At 38.5% G+C, this 19,263-nt stretch overlaps 1 protein-coding gene across 1 annotated transcript in view; it reads left to right on the forward strand.

The window, feature by feature from the left end:
* Positions 1-19,263, forward strand: part of FMNL2 (formin like 2) — a 314,952-nt gene that overhangs the window by 191,609 nt on the left and 104,080 nt on the right. Inside the window, 1 exon segment of the mRNA XM_007964975.3 lies at positions 16,710-16,790. Coding sequence (XP_007963166.1) covers positions 16,710-16,790 — 81 coding nt within the window.

Genomic DNA, 19,263 nt, shown 5'->3' on the forward strand with positions numbered 1-19,263 from the left:
AATCCTGATAAATTATTTCCCGTGGGCCATTCCAGGTAAGGAGGGCTTGTCCTTGGAGCACCAGGGGTAATAAATGCCTAGTGACAGTGGTGGCATTTTTATAGCCTACTTTGGTGTTGGTGGCTGCTATATTAGAGTCATTTGAGCAAGCGTAGGAAGAGCAGAGACAGTGGTGAAGAAACTGAAGGAAAAGATGGTGATGCCAGCAATAACCTTTCCCTGCCCCTTTTCCTCCTTTTTGCTCCTAGACTTCAGACTTAGTCTGCCTTATAGCCCCAATTTCCCAAGTTGCAGGCTTTGATTATACATTTAGGGAGCGCCTATAGAGCTTACAGGTTGTGGGTTCGTAACTTTGCCTCTGCTGGATGATCAAGTAGAAGTGGTTAGTAAAAGATTTCAGGACATTGGAGATGACTAATGCGGATGGGTGTAGATCCCACCAACATATAATCCATTCCGGAAGCTGTTAGAGGTGCCATCCCGAAGCTGGGTTATAAAACCTTCCTTCAGTGTTTGCTGGTGCTGAGGGTGTGATTGGTTATTTTCTGTGGTCACTCCTACGCTCACTCCTTTCTGGCTTCTCACTTCCAGCTGCTGGGATAGCAGACAGCCACTTCTCCTTCTCCTTCTCCTCCCTTCCTTCTGTCCTCTGGCTAACTGACATGTTTACTATACTTAATATGTTAAATTGGTTATATTTTTACCATGTTTCCATAATTCTGTGGTATGTTTAAATGCTGTTTTAAAATTATTAGTTTTTTATGATCTGTTTAATTCTTTTCAAATTTTGTCTTTTGACCCTTAGTTTTCTCTTACCATTTTGATATCTGATCTTCCCCCTCTATACATTCATTCTTTTGGTTGTGCATAGTCAGATTTTTTGTTTGGTATTTGTTTTTTTAAAAAAATCAGTATGCACCTTATAAAAATTTTCTCTTGTATTCAAATAAGGTCATCACAATTAAAATGAATAGTAATTTCTTAATATCTCCTGTTGCCCAGTTTATTGTTCTCAATTTTCCTTAAGATGTTCTTCCTATCTGGTTTGCTCAAATGAGAATCTGTTTCAGGATCAGTCACATGTTGTATCTGGCCATTATGTTCCTTAAATTACTTTAAACTGGAGTAGACTTTTGTTTATGATGCACATGTAGTAAATATACTAGCGAGCCCTCTTGTAGAAAGTTTCGTTTTTTGCATTTACTTGTTTCCTAGGGGTGTCTTAGCTCCTGAATTTCCTGTTATCTAGAAGTTCGATTTAAAGGCATTGCAGATTGATGTTGAACATCTTTGTCAAGAATATCATAGAAAAATAATGTCTGCTTGTCCCATCATTAAATAAGTTTGGCCAATGACAACTTGATGGCCCCATTGTGTAACTGTGTTTTCCCCTTATGTTGGAGAGAATTCTGTTTGGTGTTACTTTGACACCATATATATGTCCAGTTACCTATCAGTCTTTTACCTAATGGGTTTGAAACCAATTGATAATCTTTTGCTGAATCAGTTTCATTACAAATTGGAAAAAGATGATTTTCTGATCTCTCTTTCCTTCTATTAATACATTAAGCTAGTAACTAGAACTTTTTCAACTGGGTCTTGGTTTATCCTGGAATATAATTATTCCTGGAATTTTTCCCCTCAATTGCCATTTTTTTAAGTAGAATTTGGATTAATAGATACCACAAAAGATGACCAGTGGGTTTTCTCTGGCCTCCTTTTTTGAGTATCACTATGAACTCATGAATTTTCATGGATTCAATCATGTTTTAATCAATGTGATATTATTTTTGAGGCTCATATGATCACTTCTTTGATCTGTGGGAATCCCTTAGTGCTGGGTTCTTGTGTCCTTTTCACACGACCCTATTAATCCTTGAGAGCTTGTTTTATGGTGTGAAACGTATCTTCTTTGTATCTTAACTTGTATCTTCTTTGCCCAGGCCTAGGATAAGTCATTTCTCCAATGATCCCTTTTCTTTTTAGTGGGAGATAGCATTAGAGATGAGGAAGTGCGTGCAAAAGGTTTTCATAGTTGCTGAGTGACTTTGCTTCTTAATGTAAGTTTCTAGACCTTAAAAATACACGTTCAAAAATTATGAATTCAATATTTTCGAATCAATTTTCATTAATTTGCGTAATCTCTTTGATTTTATAGTTACCTTTCTTTTGCAATGAAATGTTTGATTCCTAACAGTAATATAATTATTTACCTTTTTCTGTCATATAAAAACTTTCAAACAATACGAGTATCATTACTACCTAAAACATTACTAACTAAATTACTGACTGTAGTAAAAGGTTTTTTGTAGCTTTCTGTGCACCAAATGATAGGGTAACGGATAGATACTATCTTAGTGTCCTATGGCAGCCATAACAAATTACTGCACATTTGGTGGCTTACAATAACAGAAGTGTGTTCTCTCACGGACCTGGAGACCAGAAGTCTGAAATCAGGCTGTTGACGGGGCCTTGTTCCCTCCCAAGGCTCTAAAGGAGATTCCTTCCTTTCTGCTCTTTCCTTCTGGTGACTCTGGGCATTCTTTGGCTTGTGACTGTGTAAATCCAATCTCTGCCTCCATCCTTACCTGGCTTTCTCTTCTCTCTGTCTTCTCCTGTCTTTTATAAGAACAGTTACTGGATTTAGGGCCTACATGGATAATCTGGGATGATCACGTCTTGAGATCCTTAACCTCATGACATCTGCAAACACCCTTTTTCCACGAGTGGTTATTATACTCACTGGTGGTTGGGGGAGGAGGTTAGGACATGGCCATATCTTTTGGGGGTCACCATTCAACCCACTACAGACACTAAGATATATAATGATTCACACAGTAGATTTTAATTTACATAATCAGGTTAGCTATTGTTGGTCATTGGGGGTCAAATTCTACACAGTCAGGGACCCAGGTGAGGCTATTTTCAACACACAGCTTCCACTTCACCCTGGGAGTCATCTCTTTCCAAACAAAGGGAGAAAGAACATGCAGGTGCACACCTGGGAAGTCTCTGGGACAGGCCTGGAATTGGCACACATCACCTACACTCTTATATTGTGGACAAGGATCTGCAAAAAAGGATGAGAAATGGAGACTAGCTGAGCACCCAGAGGGAGAATAAAATGTTTACTAAACAGCGACTGCTAGTCTCTGCCACGATTACCGATTTTGGTAGTCTTATGGTTCATTTGTTTTAGGTTGTATTCAGTATTAAAACTTGCCCTTATGTATTCATTAATTTATCCATTGACTAGGCATTTAGTTGTCTAGGCGAGGGAAAGGAAAGAGTGAGATGAGACATGGAGTGTGGGTCTGAGTTTTCCTTATAAGTCAGGGAAAAGACTCCAAATGGTTGATAGTACCAATTTGTTTGTCCCAAGTTCCAGCAAGGTACCAGATAAGAATTGGCTGTGGGATGTGGTTATTTTTGCCACACTTCAGGGAAAAAAAAAAAAAAAAAAAGGCATTTTATGTCTTTGCTATTTTCTGCTTGAGTTTTTGAAGGGACTCTTCGTTTTCTTGAGCTCTCCAAACCTGGGGAAAGGCACTGAGTGAATTGATGTTGAAAAGAAGTCAGGTTTGTTTTCATTTCCTTCCTAAAAGCAGTTTCCTTTCCGTTAAGACTCATTCCAGGTCTCTGATTCTTTGATTCTAAAACACTGGGAAAGCAATCAAATAGCAGATGCCAGCTCTTTATGTGTTGAGCTTTTGGAGTTTTGGAAAGTTGGGTCTGAACCTAGAAGTGAATTTACATTACATCTTTCCTCCTCTTGGCCTATAGCTTTCATAGTGGAGAGAAAAATGCTGGCCTACCCTACAGAGACTGGAGTAGCGGGAGAGACAAAGGGAGAAAGGTAGTAAAAAGAGGAGAGGAAACAATTATTGTTTTAAAACCATCCTTTCTGGTTGCTTGATAGAAATACTCTGTCAGAAATGCTGTTTGGTATTCGTTGTCAGAGCTGGACATCGAGGGTTTAGTCTCATCTGAAATGTGTAGGCTTTAGAAGGAACAAGATAAGTGGGGGGAAAAAAAAGAAAAGAAACTTTTAGGCTGTATTTTGCCAAAATGTGTATCACAGTGCCTGCCTTCCTGCCTGGTAATACAAATGGAATTATAGATCCTCCACTCCCATCCCACCTTTTAAAAACGACTTAATTGCCTGAGCTGGCTTAGACTAAGTGGTTGTCTTGTTTGAAGCAAAGTTTATCATATGAATGACTTTTACAAACTTGAGGACACTGAGGTTGATCTTTGACACTATCTTTTAGAAAATGATCGCAAATTAAATCATAAGCAAATTAAAATGATTTATTAAGGCAGGTTAGCTAAGAATTTGTACCAAGTGATATAGATACTATTTTATTTCATTTTTAACAGTTGGCCATTTGACTCATAATCTTTGCTTGTGGAAGGCTGCTGTTGCTCACCTTTCACACACACACACACACACACACACACACAAAGTCAAATGACTTTCTAGAAGTTGTACAGCAAGTGCTTGAGCTGAAACTAAAACTGAAGTCTACTGATGCCTGATTCTGAAAAATTTTATGTTTAAAAAAGTTTTTTGAGAAAACTACCATACAATTGTAGCCTCTTCACCATCAAGCAATTAAATAATTAACTTCACCTTGTGAAGAGTGACGTGCTAGATGCTATGACCATCATGCTTCAGAAAATATTATGCCGAATGTTTCAAAACAAGGTTGAAAAAAGATTAAGACATACACTTAAAAGCAAACTGTAAAAGACTAAATATATAATGGAACACCCTCAGCCCGGATATATACTCTTTCCTGGTTGCCTGCAGTGTTCTTGATGAACTTTCAAGGAAAGAAAGAGTTTAAAAGAAGTCATGTTCTAAAGTCATTGGGGAAATTGAGGTGTCTACAGTCTTTATCCCTGCTGCAGTAGTAAAACAACATTTATTTAGGTAGCAGAAATACAAGGTAAATTGGTTTAAATTTCTAATGATACTGTAGGTATTTGGTAGTACAGGAAGATAGGAGGAAAACTAATTAGAAATATGGTTTGGATTTTGTAAGAAACAGCTATACGTAGGGCAAAGACTGTGTATAACTTCCATCAGCATGGCGGGTACTAGCTGTGGATGAGTCCAAGGCTTGTAGCAGCATCTTCAGGTACTAGAAATATCATTATACAGATGTTTCTTACCCGTAAAACCTCTGTTGGTTCTCTTCACAATCAGTTTGACCACAGCCACTCAGTTATTGGTACATGTACCCGTATTTTCTGTTAGAGTATAACTTCAAGTCAGTCTAAAACCCTATAAGATGAACACATCTAGCAGGTTAGGTGTGTGCTTATGTATCTTTGTCCTCATCAATGACCCATTTAGAGGGACCTCCTTTCTACTTTCCTTCTATGCCTATCCTTAGATCCTATTTGAAAGCTTGGCTTAGTGACTGATTTTGACCATGTGGGTCACAGATTGAAACTATTGGTTGCTTAATCATGGGATCTGAAGATGAAGAGAAAGAATGCGGGGTTTATTAGAAGGGGTGTTTGTGTTTATTATGCTAAATGTAAAGTTAAGATGTAAGATCTTTCTTTTCCTGTTGAAACAGAGTCTTGCTCTGTCACCGAGGCTGGAGTGCAGTGGCGCGATGTCTGCTTATTGCAACCTCCCCCTCCCGGGTTCAAGCGATCCTCCTGCCTCAGCCTCCTGAGTAGCTGGGACTACAGGCGCCCAACACCACGCCCAGCTAATTTTTGTATTTTTAGTAGAGACGGGGTTTCACCATGTTGGCCAGGTTGGTCTTGAACTCCTGGCCTCAGGTGATCCCAAAGTGCTGGGATTACAGGTGTGAGCCACTGTACCTGGCCTAAGATATAAGATCTAAGGGGAAAACATACAGTGGGATCACTGGAGCCTGGGTTTAAGATGTGGGTCTTCAAGTTTATTAGTATATATTGCTTTAGTTTTTATGTTTTAGAAGGAGAATATTTATATATCTAGGAGAATCAGATGTGGTTTAGGGGTGGGGTGAGGTACAGAAGTTGGATCAAGGTAGTGAATTAAGGAAATATGAAATGACAGTGAAGTCATATTAATGGTTTGAGGTATGGAGGTACATTTGGAGCCTGATTAAAAAATTGTGATGCAATTACCGTAATTTTTAATTCTTTAAATAGAATTATGAATGATATGTTTTTGAAATAGTAAAACTAAGGTTTATAGGATCCCTTGGAGTACTTTATTTCCTGCAAAAGTATTAATTGACAAAGATGAATATTTGGCTTGTGTCTGGTGCATTTCTTTCATTAGGGCGAGGTAAACTTTTTCAAGAGAGTTGTGCTCAGTAACAAAGTAAGTAAATATATCTAAAATTACTTTGATAAACTGTTTTTAATTATTTTGATTGAGGTCTAATTTATATACAATAATGTTCACCAGTTGTGTTTTCCAAAGTGGCTAGACCATTTTGCATTCTTACCAGTGATGTAATAGAGTCCCTGTTGCTCCAAATCCTATCAACCCTCGGTATTGTCAGTCTTAAAATTCTAGCCATTTTTATGGGCATATGGCAGTATCTCACTGTGGTTTTAATTTGCATTTCCCTAATGACTGATGATGTTGAGCATCTTTTTATATGCCTGTTTGACATTTTTATATCTTTGTTGAAGGATCCGCTCTGTTCAAATCTTTTGCCTATTTTAATTTTTTTTTTTTTTTTTTTTTTGAGATGGAGGCTCACTCTCTTGCCCAGACTGGAGTGGAGTGGCATGATCTTGGCTCATTGAAACCTCTGTTTCCTGGGTTCAAGCGATTCTCCTGCCTCAGTCTCCCAAGTAGCCAGGATTACAGACATGCACCACCATGCCCAGCTGATTTTCGTATTTTTAGTAGAGACAGGGTTTCACCGTGTTGGCCAGACTGGTCTCGAACTCCTGACCTCAAGTGATCCACCCGCCTTGGCCTCCCGAAGAGCTAGGATTACAAGTGTGAGCCACTGTACCTGGCCTCTTTTGCCTATTTTTAAAAAGTGAGTTATTTGTCTTAGCTGTAGAAGTTTTAAACAATATTCTGGATACAAGTCTTTATCAAACAAATACTTTGCAAATATTTCATTAGTTTTTGTCTCACTTTTTAGTATTTATAAGTATCTTCTGAAGAACAAAAGTTTTTCTGATGAAATTGAATTTACTTTTTAAGTGGCTCATGCATTTTGTTTCCTAAGAAATTTTTTGTCTACCCTCAGGTCACAGAGATTATCTCATATGTTTTCTTCTGGAAATTTCACTGTTTTGGTCCTTATATTTTAGTCTATAATCTATTTTGATATATGGGATGAGTTAAGGGTGGAGTTACACTTTTTCCTCATCTATCTATCTGTCTGTCAATCATCTGTCTATCCATCCATCCATCCATCTATGCTTCTATATTTATCTATCTGTACCTCCAACTGTTTCAGCACAATTTATTTAACAGACTGTTCTTTTTTCATGAATTACCTTGGTATCTTTGAAAACCAATTGGCCATATACATGTGGGTCTATGTTTGTGTTCTCTATTCTTTTCTACTCATCTATAGTTTTATCCTTATGCCAATATGTCTCTGGTTTGATTACTGTCTTGAAATCAGGTAGTGTCAATTCTCCAACTTTTTCTTTTGCTAAATTATTTTGGCTATTCTAGTTCCTTTGCATTTTAATATAAATTTTAGAATCAGTTTGTCAGTTTCTAAGAAAAAACTTCCAGGATTTTGGCAGAGCATGCATTGACTCTGTAGGTCAATTTCAGTAGAATTGACCTTTATACGATATTGACTCTTCTGATCTATGAACATGGTATCTCTATTGATTTAGGTGTTTTAATATCTTGCAGGAATTTTTTCACATTTCTAGTAGTATACAGGTCTTACACATATTTTAAATTTATCTCTAAATATCATGATTTTGGGTGCTCTTTTAAGGAATATATTTTTAAAAATGATTCCAATTTTTTGTTCCTAGAGAAATATTGTTTTTGAACAACCTCCCACCACTTCATTTATGCCTTTGTAGAGAGAGATGGTTTATGTTATATCATCGTACTTACCAAAACCCAGTTTTATAATTAAACACTATTTTATGGCTTCTGTAATAGAAACAACTGCCTTGGATAAAAGTTGAAGTTGAGTATTCTCAGCTTGGTTCCTCTGTTTAAATCTGTCCCTACATTAAGTAAAAGCAAGTGGTAAGGGTAGGATGATTAAGATCTGATGAATTTCTCTTACTTTCAATTATTCTGTTTACAAGCATGCTTTCTTTCCATGTATCAGACACTTCCCACTACTTGCTGATTTTAGTGGAAAGTAGCTTCTAGCTCCTCCCATGCTACTTGCTTTAAAGTTTCACTGACAAAACTTACCACCTTAGTAAATATTCCAGTTCAGTTTGATTCAGCTAGCACCTATTGAAGTTATGATAATTATACCCACAGTTTGTACATTGTTTGAGTTGAGGCCAATGGAGTTTTAGAGAAGCAGTTAATTTAACTGTAGTCAGAAAAGCAATTCTTAAAATCGGAGCTTGTAATTTTAAAAAAATTCTTGTGTAATTGAAAAATATTAGTGCTCTTGAATTGCCTAATGGTTTCTACAAGAACTCTTAAGGCTTACTTTGTCTGTTTTTTTTTTTTCCTGATCAGATTTTGAACTCTGATCTCTCCCAACCCCCTATGTTTTATTTGTATGATATGTGACCATCTCTGGGGACTCTGAAAGATCATCTGTATTTTCTTTTTGTTTGAAAGGCATTCCTAAGTAAGAGGAGTAGGATTAAAGAAACCTACTCAATATTACATACTAGAAAATGAGTTATAGGATGTTTTGGTCAGGAGAGACTCATTGAACTACAAGGAATTCTTGCTGGTCTAAATAAAAGAAAGCATTTGGAAAAGTCTCATCAGAGGTTATTTTCAGTCTGAGAGCTGTAATGGAACACTTGGAAAGTTGTCCTCTCCTCTTCAACTAGCAAAATGATTTCATATTCAGAGCTGAAGAATGTTTTGAGGCTCTCCAAGAAACTATGGCTGTGGAATGAATCTGACGTGCTGATTTTTCAAGTCTAGTGCAGAAATAGCCAACTTTAAAAGTTGGGAACGGAGGAAAGAGGTACACAGTAATCATGTGTGTTTTCACTATTCAAGACTCCTTGTTGTCCATCCTGTATTCCTAACTTATTATTTGACATCTGCTGCCGTTTGTTCCAATTTACCATATAGATCCTTTGTGCAATTTTCATAAACTGGATTACTAGAACTCAGCTAAACCTCTTGAAGTTATTACCACATATCCTGCCTTTCTCTGCTATTGTTCCCATGTTCCTCATCTGGAAAACTCCTCTGTCTCCTGCCTCGTATACCGTCCCAGGATATCTATGCACTGCCTGCCTTCCAAAATTCAATTCAAAAGCCACTTTCTCTGGGGAGGTTCCTTTGATCATCTCAGTTGGGAAGAGCCTCACCTTTCTTTGAACTTTAAGAGGATCACATATGGCTCTTATCATATTCTATTTTGTATTACAACTGTGTCTGCTGCATCTCAGAGATGAGATTTAATGCTTTGCAATTGAATTTATTTCTTTTTGTGCTTTTTACAGTATCTTCTGTGTGTGTTCTGGATAGGTGAAAGAGTAAAAACTCTTTTTTAAAGTTTTCATGTTAGTGCCTGGAAACAGGAGATCCAAACATGTTAGTAAGATTTAAAATGTTCAGAGGCAGGGGCTTGTTTAGCAAAATGTTTTCATCCAATAATAACTACTGGGATCCTTCTAAATAGTAGCCCAGCTGGCACTAGCTTCCTCTGGTAGTCATTATACAAATTGGAATCTCATCTGAACTTGCCTTCTTGGCCATCTATTATAGTCAGTAGGCAGAGACTTAATACTTTTTCATTTTCTGTCAGTTGTCCTCTCCTGTCTCACCATCCACGACATGCTCATACGCATACTTTCTGTTGATGGGGACAGTCTGCCAGCTACTCAGAAATTTCAAAATTTTTATTTTGGGGGGAACAAGGAGCATGCATTCTTTTGGGGGCTTTGGTTCTCTCAGTTCTTTGGGAATCTAGGTCTATTTGTGTAAATCATTTTCTATTTGTATAAATGGTTAGCCCTGGGAGGGCAAGGTGTTAGGGCTTACCTCAGGCCCTCCTGTTTAGGGGTGCTGATTGGTCTTGGCAATGCTCTCCCCCTAGCCCACCCCGCACCATGCAGGTGCACCGTTCTTGGCCTCGTCCATATTGGATAAATCATTTCTGTCCATATACAATATTATTGCAACATTTCATTCTCGTATTTTCTCCTCCCTGTTACTTGTGTCAGCATTCTCTGTTTTGGAGGGTAAAAATCTTGAGGATATGGATTATGTCTGTCAGCTTAATTTTGAAGAGTACTTAGCACTAAGCTAAATCTTACAAATTAGTACTTACTAATGGCAATAGTGCTGGTTGTAATATTGGCTCATTTAGAGACTGCAGTTTGCCTACTCAGCCTTTGGAAAGGATGCCCAACTACTTCCAGCTTCCAGGAAGTAAAACATTCAAATGTGGTGACATTATGTGAACAAAAACAATGCCCTTTAAATTGTTACTATCTAAAATGAATTATTTTAAGATCAAGATAATAAAACATTAATACTCATGTAATGATGGTGACATCTAATTCATCCCCGAAGAAGTTCAAGCAGTTTATGTAGCTCTGCTAATACACCACTGAAATAGAGCCAATGACTTTGTGGCTATACCAAACAGGGAAAGAAACTCAACAGTGTGTGCCCTGAGAGCCAGTCATTCCCTGAGATTTCTGTTTTCAGATGTCATGTTATAATTTCTTTCCTTAAGCCTCAGAATATGAAGGTATAAGATAAACTGGAATGGAATTCTTGTTTGATTGTGGAGCTGTGTATCTAAATGTGATTTATGGAGCGGAAATACTTAAAACATGCTTGTTCTGAGTCTAGCTCACACCAAATTAACCCCAATTAATTTCTCGTGTAATTGGATAGAGAGGATATAAAAGATCAGAAATGCTTAGCTAGATGAGTGGAATGTCCAATTCCAAACCTTTACACAGAAAGGCTTTCAATGACAAACTCTATTAGATTTAAGTGGAGAAACAGGAGGAGGACATGTAGGGAGAGGAGGAACCAAAGAAACAGTTCAGCTTGTTAGAAAGAACTTAAGTCTGCCTGTCTGTATCTAGTAGAAAAGGCCATCTTGTAGCATCGCCAATGAATTCTGTTAGCTGTGACTTACCTAATTAAATTACTACACCCCTGTCACAGCCCGTCACTTAGTTCTTTTCAGAATGGTCTAGTTTCCCACCTTGGGTTGTAGTAGACTTGGTCATTAAGTGGAATCCAGTAAATGTTTTGTCTTTTCCTTGTCTGCAAGGCAGCTATGTGTATAGGCAGCCTAACCTTCCAGGTAACCCGTAGGGAAAGAGGAAGCTAGCCTTAGCCTTAGGGGATTGGGTTAATGAGGAAATGTATGGTTATAAAAGGCATTAGATGGCTTTAGATCTACGAGAGACAGCTGTGGCTCATCAGCAAATGTTCTTTGGCTCTGACATGAGCTTGACTAACTTATGTCTACTGAACCTGCTGGGATACATCCTGTAGAGTGTGCTTATATTCTCTTTGTGTACTTTTACACTTTAAAACTTACCCTTAATTTATGAAAGAAGTGACTTGTATGTGACATTTTTAAAAAATGTAATTCTTTGAACATAATTGAAGATCAACTATGTGCCAAGTATTCTTTTACATACTGGGACTCAATGAGAATAGAACATATTTCTACCCTTTAAAAAATGTTTATACGATTAAATTTAAGATGAGCATGCTTATTATAGTATAGTAAAAAGAACAAGGATCAGAAAGAGTCAGAAAACCTGTGTTTGAACAACAGAAACATTGGAAAAATACATCAGAGATCTTACACATACACACACACACACACACAGAGTATATGATTTCAGGTAAGTCATTTAATCTTTGAGCCTCAGTTCCCTCATCTGCAAAATGGAGATAATATCTACTTGCCAGATATAGAAGCTTGAGTGAGCTAAGGGATCTAAAAGAATATGATAAACTGTAAAGTGTCATTGAAAGGTAAGTTAAAAATTGGAGAAACAAAAAGTACTGCCCCACATGAAAAGGTAATTGTAGTTGAAATATCTCACTAAAAAATATTTGAAGAATCATCTATTGCATGTAGTTGCTAAAGGCAAGGAGTTGTGAATTGTATTACTTCCAAATTAACCAGAGAAGAGGAAGATGAGGATTAAAATTCATTATCTGGAATATTTTGTGTGAGTTTTTTTGTTTGTTTTTTTGAGATGGAGACTCACTCTGTCGCCCAGGCTAGAGCGCAGTGGCACGATCTCAGCTCACTGCAACCTCTGCCTAACGGGTTCAAGCAATTCTCCTGTCTCAGCCTCTAAAGTAGCTGGGATTACAGGCACACACCACCATGCCCGACTAATTTTTGTATTTTTAGTAGAGGTGGAGTTTCACCACGTTGGCCAGGCTGGTCTCAAACTCCTGACCTCAGGTGATCCACCTGCTTCAGCCTCCCAAAGTGTTGGGATTATAGGCGTGAGCCACCACACCCAACTGTATTTTTATAAGTTCTTAAATAAAACTCATATAAAACTTTCGTGAGAACCACGAAAGAAGGAGAGAGGGAGAGGGAGAAGAGAAAAGAAAACTCAGCCTACATCCAGGGATTCAAATAAAACTGTTACAGAGGAAGAATACAAAGCCCCAATTGTTTCTGTAAAACTTGGGGTTGCCTGTCTAATATCTAAAGGAACCACTGTTTGAGTTATAAATTCAGCACCTGATTTGCCAAACCTTTTCTCTCTGTCTTCAACGTGGCCAATTTGAACAACAGAAACATTGGGAAAATACCTAAGAGAATTTCAGCACCTTGCCAAACACATTTATTTTGAAGCACTTCAGATGGATTATAGGCATCCTATTTATGTGAATTAATATATTTTGCCCTCTAAATATTAGAATTTTAGATATTGTATTAAAAGTTGAAACGGCTTTTGTTGGCAGTTTTCCGTTACCCACACTTTAAAAACTGCTTCATACCCCATGTTATTTTCAGGACCTAGTTGCCTGCTTGCTCGACATCAATGATGTAAGTACCTTTATTAAGTCACCAACTTGAGTTGCACTGTGTAGAAATGTTATTCTTAGGAACAAAAATATTCTTTAGTCATGATGAACTATCAACATGAATTGAAAAGGCAGCTGAGAAGTCTTGGTGATCTTGCTCCTTTTGATAGTTACCACCCCTCCACTGAGATTCCCAGCTTTTCCATTCACTTTGATCCTCTTGCAAAAACCATTCAAAATTGGCAGCTTCCATGATTCCATCTTGTAGAGGGTGAGTGGAATCAAGAGTGAACTTCAGAACCTTCTTTTTCTGTCCCCCTTCTCCCCATTTGGCACAAGCTTTTTCGTGGGTTCCATGGCAGCAGTGGAGGTAGAAAGAAGAGATGGGCAGACGTGCCAAGGCAAATGGCGGCACCCGAGTTTTCTTAGAAGTGGATGCAGTGTGGACCAACTGTGTTTTAAAGCTTGAGGCTTCCTTCTTTTCTCTTTCTTGGAAATATGTCAGTAAGCTGCTCAAACAAATGAAAAATATGTGGAATACAGCAACAAATACTAAATAAGCATACGTGAAAAAGTGTGAGTTTATTACATGTAGACCTTGTTCATAATTCAAAGTCCTAAAGAAACATAGTCCAGTCAACAGGACCAGCAAATGTGTGTATTTGAGTAAGCCTCTGAGTTGCCACAGTCCCAAGTAGGAAATGAAGAAAAGCTGCCTTTACTGACCGTCAAAGATAGGGCTCACTAAATGAGTGAATGCTAATGTGTTATATGTGCTACTCCACCAAATTTTATTATTGTAAAAATAAAATTGAGCCCAGGAGTTCGATACCAGCCTGGGCAACATGGTGAGACCTTGTCTTTAGAAAATTAGCCGGGCGTGGTGGCCTGCACCTATAGATCCAACTTCTTAGGAGGAGGAAGTGGGAGGATTGCTTGAACCTGGGAAGTCGAGGCTGTAGTGAGCTGTGATTGTGCCACTGCATTCCAGCCTGGGTGACAGAGTGAGGCTCTGTCTCAAATAAATTTTTTGGAATAATTGGAATTATATTATTTAAAAAGGTGATATTTATTTATATTCTGATATCTGTCTGGCATCAGCTGTTGTCATACATGAGTTTGGAAATAATGACTGGCTTCTAGATAGCTCATCAGTTCATTTTTCTGAGCTTTTGTGATTATTTTAGCCCTCAGCTGGACTACTGCTAAATCCCCATGGCAATAGGATCCCCTCTGATTGCTTGGTGAAGTGATGGTGATTTAAAAAAAGGAATTTATACACAGACACAGTGATGGCACTCGAGATGTTGAATAGTTGTGAATTACTTAGGAATTGCTCTCAAGATAGAACATTTGGGGGAATCATTAGAAAAAGTATGCTGCTCTTTTTTTTTTTTTTAAGCAGCTTTATTGAGATACAGTTCATATACTACAAAATTCTTCCTGATTATTTTTAAATAAAGGGAAAATATTAATAGGTGTCCCACTACAAACCATATTGTCAAGGATAAACAACAAATATAGATTTTAAACAATAAGATTATCTTTTCAGTATTATTACAGTGACCTTGAGCATTTTAAAATCTACAAGCAAGCAAGTCTTCAGTGGACCATGCAGAATGTTCTGGTTCCCTGTGTAGGAGAAATACAAGTTTCTATGGGATAAACAAATGCACATGCTGGCCAATTATCAGAGTGAAATACCAAAAAATTCCATTGTGGAGTAAGCGATTATCAGATTATAAAGAATTAAAGTAAGAAAATACTTTTTGGGTTGTAGGTAGAAAAGAACATGATAAAGATTATCCTCATATCTTCTTTTCTTTTCTTTTCTTTTCTTTTCTTTTCTTTTCTTTTCTTTCCTTTCCTTTTCTTTTCCTTTCCTTTTCTTTCTTTTCTTTCCTTTTCTTTCCTTTTCTTTCCTTTTCTTTTCTTTTCTTTTCTTTTCTTTTCTTTTCTTTTCTTTTCTTTTCTTTCTTTTCTTTCTTTTCTTTTCTTTTCTTTGACAGGGTCTTGCTCTGTTACCCAGGCTGGAGTGCAGTGGCATAACCAGGGCTCACTGCAGCCTTGACCTCCTGGGCTCAGGTGATTCTGCCGCCTCAGCCTCCTGGATAGCTGGGACTACAGGCATGGGCCACCATACCCAGCTAAGTTTTTGTGTTTTTTGTAGAGAGGGGGTTTCACGATGTTACCCAGGCTTGTCCTCATTTCTTGGTGAATCTGTTTTTTCCTTTAGAGCTGATTTAAACTTTTTTTGTGAGAAATACAGCATCTATATAGAAAAGGTAGTTAAGCCTGAGAACCAGCATCATAAGTAGTATAAAGCCAGCACCTTTGTAACTGCTACTCAGATCAAGAAATAGAACTTCTGGCCTCTTAGGAATGTGCCATATTTCTCCTTTTGATTACGACTTTCCTTACTTCAGTCTTCCAACCATGACTTTCAGGCAGATTATCTCCAAGTATACATATACACACACAATATAAAACCATATATCTATATGTATAGTGTTACCACTTGAGTATGTATCTGTAACCGTTAAAGTTTAATGTTGCCTATTTTATAAGTGTGAAGAAATGAAATCAGGTGTTCTTCTTGGCTCAGCATCAGGTTTGTGAGATCCATTCATAGGAGCAGGCAGTACATGGCTTGTTTTCATTGTAATCTAGTATACCATTGTATGAACGTAAATGTAAGTGCTTGTTCATTTTATGGTTTGTGGACATATGGCTTCTACCCAGGTTTTTACTGTTGCCTGTTCTGCTTTGGACATTAGGGTCTATAAAACCTGATACACATGGTGTGAATTTTTCAAAGGATGGTTCCTCTTTTGGCAGTATTAGCATAAAACATGTTAGAAATGTTGATTCTTGGGCCCCACCTCTTACCTACATTCAGATATCACCTTGGATGGTATATTATGTATGTTTATGCTTATTCTAGTGACTGCCTTTGCTCAGGATACTTTCAGATCTTTCAGGTTGGAATCCATTCATGATGGCATACACACGTGTATCCACGCAAACACACACTCCCCCATTCCAGTTATTTAGCAATTGACTCATTGCTCATATTTGAAAAAAATTAGCTTTATCAGTTTGGGTCAAATGTTTTGTTATTTTCAAAGATAAAATAAATATCCAAAAGAGAAAGATTTGCCAGCATTGAAGTTATTCAAGAAAATATGCAAAAGATTGAAGACCTGCTGAAGGAGGACCTGAAACAGGTTGGGCAAAGCACCGTTCCTAGAACGGAAGCTGCAGGGCCCTGTGGAGAAAGCAGTACTGACTCTGGAGTTGAGCAGATGTGGGTTCAAACCCACATGTACCTGTGACCAGCAGTGTCGTCAAAGAGAGTTCTGCATTTCTCTGATCTTCAGTTTTCCTCCTGTGCAAAGAGGGGATCACATCTACTACCAAGATGCAAAACAATTAGTACATAATGACTGCTCACAGGGCCATGTTTATACTATGGATGCATTTTGGTCATATTTTGGTAACATAATCTGATGTGGCTGACTGTGTCATTGCTTCATACCTTTCATACTTTTGACTTTTGTGCTTTCTGCAGGAACGATTCCAGGTGAAGAATCCTCCTCATACATACATTCAAAAGCTCAAAGGCTATCTGGATCCAGCTGTAACCAGGAAGGTAAGATGGATTTGTTTACACTCTTTGTTGTTGCTTCTCTATTAGCGAGCAGAATCCTCCTGCACTGGAAGAGACCTTCCTTCCTCTGCGTTAGAGCCTCTGCCAGAACCTCCACAAAAAACCACCTTGGGAGACCAACAACGTAAGAAGACAAAGGAAAACAAACACCCTTCTCACTTGAAGATGTGTATAAAAGTTCTTTCCTGACATGAGAGTCACATACCTCTGATGGTTATTGAGTCACTGTTATTTCCAATTACACAGGGCAGTGAGTGCAGTCCAGAGGTGTTTAGGCCCCTACAAGAGCGGGCTTTGCAAAGGGAATACTTGCCTTTCAGTTTTTTATGCCTTGGTGCATTTCCAGAGACCTTGAAAAAATCACTGGGCCTTTGTCATCCCAGCTGTGCACTCACATCCTGTGTTGATGCTTTTAGCAGCTCCCCTCCTACCCACCCCAACGCCTGCCCCTGGCCTGAGAAGGTAAGGAGAGAATAGTTGATTCCATTCTCAACAGACTCTCTCCTTTTACAAACAAGCCCTGCTTTGTGCAGCCACACAATTGGTTTAAACTGATGCCTTGTGGTAAAGCATGTAGCCTGGCACGGCCCTGCGGGCCTGAATCAGTCCTGGGATGTCTCAGGGCAGAGCTGTCCTTGCTCAAGATGGGTGGAGGGGTGCTTTACCAGATAGCGCTTGTTTTTCTATTGACCTTCTACAACTCCTGCTTTCAATGCTCCAGCGAAAATATCTCAGGCTGATTCTCTCTGTTGTTTCAATGTGAGATTTATGAGAAAAGAACGGTATACTTTACCTAGTTAGCCACTATTTCCAGGGCTCTTGATGCTTATATTAAAAAAAATTTTTTTTCTGTATCTTCTACTCTAACTCTTCCTCCCTCACCCCCCACCCCCACCCCAATAAAAAAAAGTCCAGCAAAGGAGAATAGCTATTATTTCCTTTTGGAAGTTTCCTGGGCCTTTCTCTTATGGTTAATATGTAGACAAGGGGAAATAAAATCTAGTAGTGATGATGACAGTGGAGTGCAGAACTTCATTGCTGGCTGTATGTCATATGTGATTTGAATGTGACACAACCTTGAATCCAGGAACGTACCTGTCAAAGTATCATTGATACTTCTCCCTTCTTAAATGTGGTACACACGTTTCTTTCCAAAAGATCTGTTGTCAGGTCCTACAAATGAAACCGTTGCTCAGTTCTTGTTAATTTTTCTCATTCCTCCCTTTCCCTAAGCACGTGGCAGTCTTAATGTCATCAGTTTAAAGAGGTCTGTAAAGGAAGATACACCCAGGCCGGGCATGGTGGCTCACGCCTATAATCCCAGCACTTTGGGAGGCCGAGGCAGATGGATCACCTGAGGTCAGGAGTTCAAGACTAGCCTGACCAACATAGTGAAACCCCATCTCTACTAAAACTACAAAAATGAGCCAGGCATGGTGGTAGGTACCTGTAATCCCAGCTACTCAGGAGGCTGAGGCAGGAGAATCCCTTGAACCCGGGAGGCGGAGTTTGCAGTGAGTCGAGATTGTGCATTGCACTCCAGCCTGGGCAAAAAGAACAAAAAACTGCGTCTCAAAAAGAAAAATAAATAAATAAAGAGACAGCCATATACACAAAACACATTCCCAGATGGGTGTTTTTCTGCACTATTTCTTTGCAAAGGGACAGCAAGATCCCATTTTAGAATTGATTTCTAAACGTTTTCTGAAATCCTCAAACTTGTAACCTTCAGGCTAGATGGCTCAGACCTCAGCATTGAGCCCTGATGCTTACCCTGAGCTGAGTGTGGCAGAGATGCTGATGTTTATACAGAAGACTGAGACCTGAGACCTTTCCTCATGTAGAATTCATCCTACCTCCAAAAGATTCCTTCCACATTTTTCCAGTTCTGAATAGAAAGGAAAATATACGCACACCCCTAGAGAGTGCTGCTTAGGCCCCCATTTCCATACCCCACATGGAGGAAGATGCTTAGAAGGAAGAGGTGGGCTTCCTCCTGGCACAGTTCCAGTTTTCCTTTCGATCAGCTGTTTCTGGGTTTAGGCAAAGAGAACAAAGTGAAGCAAAGCAACAAATAAGCTTCCCAGAAAATGTTTTGCTTCCTCATAAATAATAAACTGGAGCAGGACAAAAGATGTCTGTTTGGACCTTCATTCCCGACATTTCTGCCCTGGCCCATGTGCGTTCACCTGAATGGCCATGTTTGGTCTGTGCCTCATTTTTCAAAATCAGTCATTCAGCTCAGAAAAAATAAAATGGATGGTGGATTAACCACCCCTGCTTTAATTCTGTCAGGAGCTGGCAGGAGGAAATGATCTGTTCCATACAACATAATTGTAATGCTTAAAGCCTGGGGAAAAAAAAGGAGATTTGTTGAAATAAGACATGGCTTGCAGTTAAAATGAGCTTAAAATTCTCAGCTGTATTATGGTGGGGGAGAAAAAGATTTCAAATC

Source organism: Chlorocebus sabaeus, chromosome 10, assembly GCF_047675955.1.
Source record: "Chlorocebus sabaeus isolate Y175 chromosome 10, mChlSab1.0.hap1, whole genome shotgun sequence".
In the NCBI taxonomy this organism is placed as follows: Eukaryota; Metazoa; Chordata; class Mammalia; order Primates; family Cercopithecidae; genus Chlorocebus; species Chlorocebus sabaeus.